Source organism: Plectropomus leopardus, unplaced genomic scaffold (genome assembly GCF_008729295.1).
Source record: "Plectropomus leopardus isolate mb unplaced genomic scaffold, YSFRI_Pleo_2.0 unplaced_scaffold13528, whole genome shotgun sequence".
NCBI classification, from domain to species: Eukaryota; Metazoa; Chordata; class Actinopteri; order Perciformes; family Serranidae; genus Plectropomus; species Plectropomus leopardus.
This window is the reverse complement of record NW_024614423.1, coordinates 1-2,775: the sequence shown is the minus strand read 5'-3', so window position 1 is coordinate 2,775 and position 2,775 is coordinate 1. Positions and strand designations below refer to the sequence as shown.

The following is a 2,775-nucleotide window of genomic DNA, read 5'->3' as shown; positions in this document are numbered from 1 at the left end:
TACATGATCAGAACAAATTGGAAATTTAGAAACATATTTTTATTATACTGTTTAGCTGTAAAATGAGAAACTTGGTCCGGCTAGTGTTTTCTTTTGGCTTAACTGACGGCTTGGTCACAAACTTTTTTTACTTTACAGCTTAACAGTACACTGAAATATGTTTCTGAAAACATCTGAGATGAAAAATAGGCAATGCAGTAACAAAATCTTGATTCATGCTTGATCAGCACTGCCTTGTTTTGACAGTTTAACTGCAGTTCAAGAGCTGTGGTTAACATGATTGACAGCTACTCTCTAGATTTTCTTAAGGCTAAAATCAGAGCGGGTCTCAGCATTCTTTCAGACTATTTGAATAACACTTTGCTCAGTTTATCGTGTGACTTTTGACCATTGACACCTAAATTAAACTGTCCACCCCAGCTTTTAAGGCTCATCTTAACTGTCATGTTACAAATACATATAGTGTTATTAATTCCCAACTGAGCTTGCACACTTTTCTAAAACTTTGTGTCATGTCGCTGTGTTTTCCACTCACCTCTCTGGCGGACCTGGATGGTCCTAAGTGCGAGGATGTTCTGTTCATCAGAGAGGAACTGCTTCATCTTAATGAAAGGTTCTTTGCCTTTCACAGTCAGCTTCCTCCAGGGTTTGGGTCTTGCCAGGATCTCACTGACCGAGCCCTGGGAGAGGCCCAGCACATAGTGGCCAAACACACGCTGGCCAATGTTATGCTTCAGCAGCTGCTCCTTCACCTGGAAGGCGATCTCTGCCGTGTCCAGTTGGTCCTCGTCTCCTGCAGTTGAGCTGCCGCTTTCCGACTGGTCGCTTGGCAGGCCGGCGTCGACGCTGCCCGCCCCCACGGGCCCTTGGGTGGCTGACATGAGGGCGACTTTGGCTGCATAGAGGGCGGTGGGAAAAGCCATGAGGCCTTCCTTTTTAAAGTGTGGCGAGAGGAGCTGCTTGTGAAGGATATGGTCTCCTGACAGTCTGTCACCAGAGCAAGGCGACACGGAAAATGGACGGGGTAGATCATGGCTGGAGGAGGAGCCGTCAAGGGTGGGGGGGCCGGGACTGGGGGAGGCACGGCCATCCACATGAGAGGAGGACGAGTGGGAGCCAGGCGGCCTGCCAGTCTCTCTTCCTGCATCCTCTGACTGGTCATCATCTGGTGACAGAAAACACGCACACACAGACTGAGCTCATATATAACACATCACCCATTCTTGAGAACTGAGACAAATCATGTACTACCAAATTAAAAACACGCCCATTTAGTTTCTGGGGTGAAAGATTATTTTTAAAGGATTTCTATGCATAAAACTGATTTATTAAATATTTTGATCTGCTTTAATATTTTTTAATTTCTCAACTTACCTAGTGCCTAAAAATGCCCTTGTCCCAGAAAATAATTTAAAAAGTCACAATTAAAACTGTGTTAAAAGCCTTAAAAATTGAAAACTTACAGTACATACTGATAACATCAGTGTAAAAATGTACTGCTATAATAAGTCATGTTTGATTTTGAAATATATTTTGTGAAAATGTTTGCCCTTTAAAGATATGTTCCAGATTTTTGTCAACTTCGTCAGATTTCTCCAAAAACATTAATTAATTCAGCATAAAAGAGTAAACTATTTTCTAAGGTCTCCTGTCTTGTTTTTTGATTTTCAAAAAGGAGGGAATGCTGCTCATGTACTGGTAAGTTTTCTATTTTCTGATAAACTCATTACATGATATTGCTTCCAAGTATGTCTCAACCAAAACAGGTCGATATGGTGGTCCTTCTAAACCAAAGCAAATAAGAATTATGGTTTTAAAATGAGCATTTTAACTACCATTTAAAGAACTTTAAGCATCTCTAAAAAAATAAAAAGGCTAATCACTAGGACTGCTGGGAAATTAATAAATATATAATTTATCTGCCTTTTTGTCAACTCTGGCAGAGCTCACCTCAAACATCCAACTTATGCTATTTAAGAAAAAAATTACATCAAGGGTTAGTTGGCCAAGTACGAAGTTTAACAGTCAAGACTTTGACCTTTTAAAATATATTTTTCCAGCCTAAGAGAAGAATAAAAATCAAAAAACCCCAAAATAAGATTTTATCCCAATTCTCTAGAATGACTGACATGCTAATTAGCACGAATGTAATCAAACCGACTAATTGTTATCCAGCTGATAACAGACATTTAATTAATTATTTCAGTTGCTTTCTAGCCTTGCAATCCCAGAATACATCTTGCAGGCTCAGTTTATGCAGAAGAGATTTAATTCTGAAAAACATTGACTTTAAAATTGATTGAGCTTGACCAATGAGCACCACACAATCTGTGAATTATGGGGAGTTTTTAGACAATGACATGACTCGCTTCTTCTTGTTAAGAATCTTGCAGGTATCTATTAAAATCTCACTTTCATAGACAAAAAAAGAAATGTGAAAGAGATTTATTTTACCAGTGCTGTGCAAAATTCGGGCCTTATCCACCAGGTATTTGTGAGATGGAAGAAAGGCCTCTTTATCCAGCAGAAGAGCCTCTGCAGCCTTGGCAGAATCCTATGCACACACACGCACACACGAGTTGTTAATTTTCGATTAATCAATTGCAGTGGCTGTAGATATCCTGATAATTGATGACAATCAGTGAAGCATTCAAAGGCACTTGTGTAGTTTTTCTTTCCTGACACAGGGAGAACATTAAGAAGAAACCAAAGAACCACTTTGGTGAGAGAAAGAAAAACTGCTGCATCAACACACGCTGATGGTGCAGGGGAATA

At 39.9% G+C, this 2,775-nt stretch overlaps 1 protein-coding gene across 1 annotated transcript; it reads right to left on the bottom strand.

The window, feature by feature from the left end:
- Positions 1 to 535: 535 nt before the first annotated feature.
- Positions 536 to 2,554, bottom strand: LOC121963988 (homeobox protein cut-like 2; the record flags this gene model as incomplete). Its single annotated transcript, XM_042514222.1, has 2 exons — positions 536 to 1,165; positions 2,455 to 2,554. Coding segments are annotated over 2 exons (730 nt in total), but the record flags the coding sequence as incomplete, so codon positions are not given.
- Between the last annotated feature and the right edge of the window lie 221 nt (positions 2,555 to 2,775).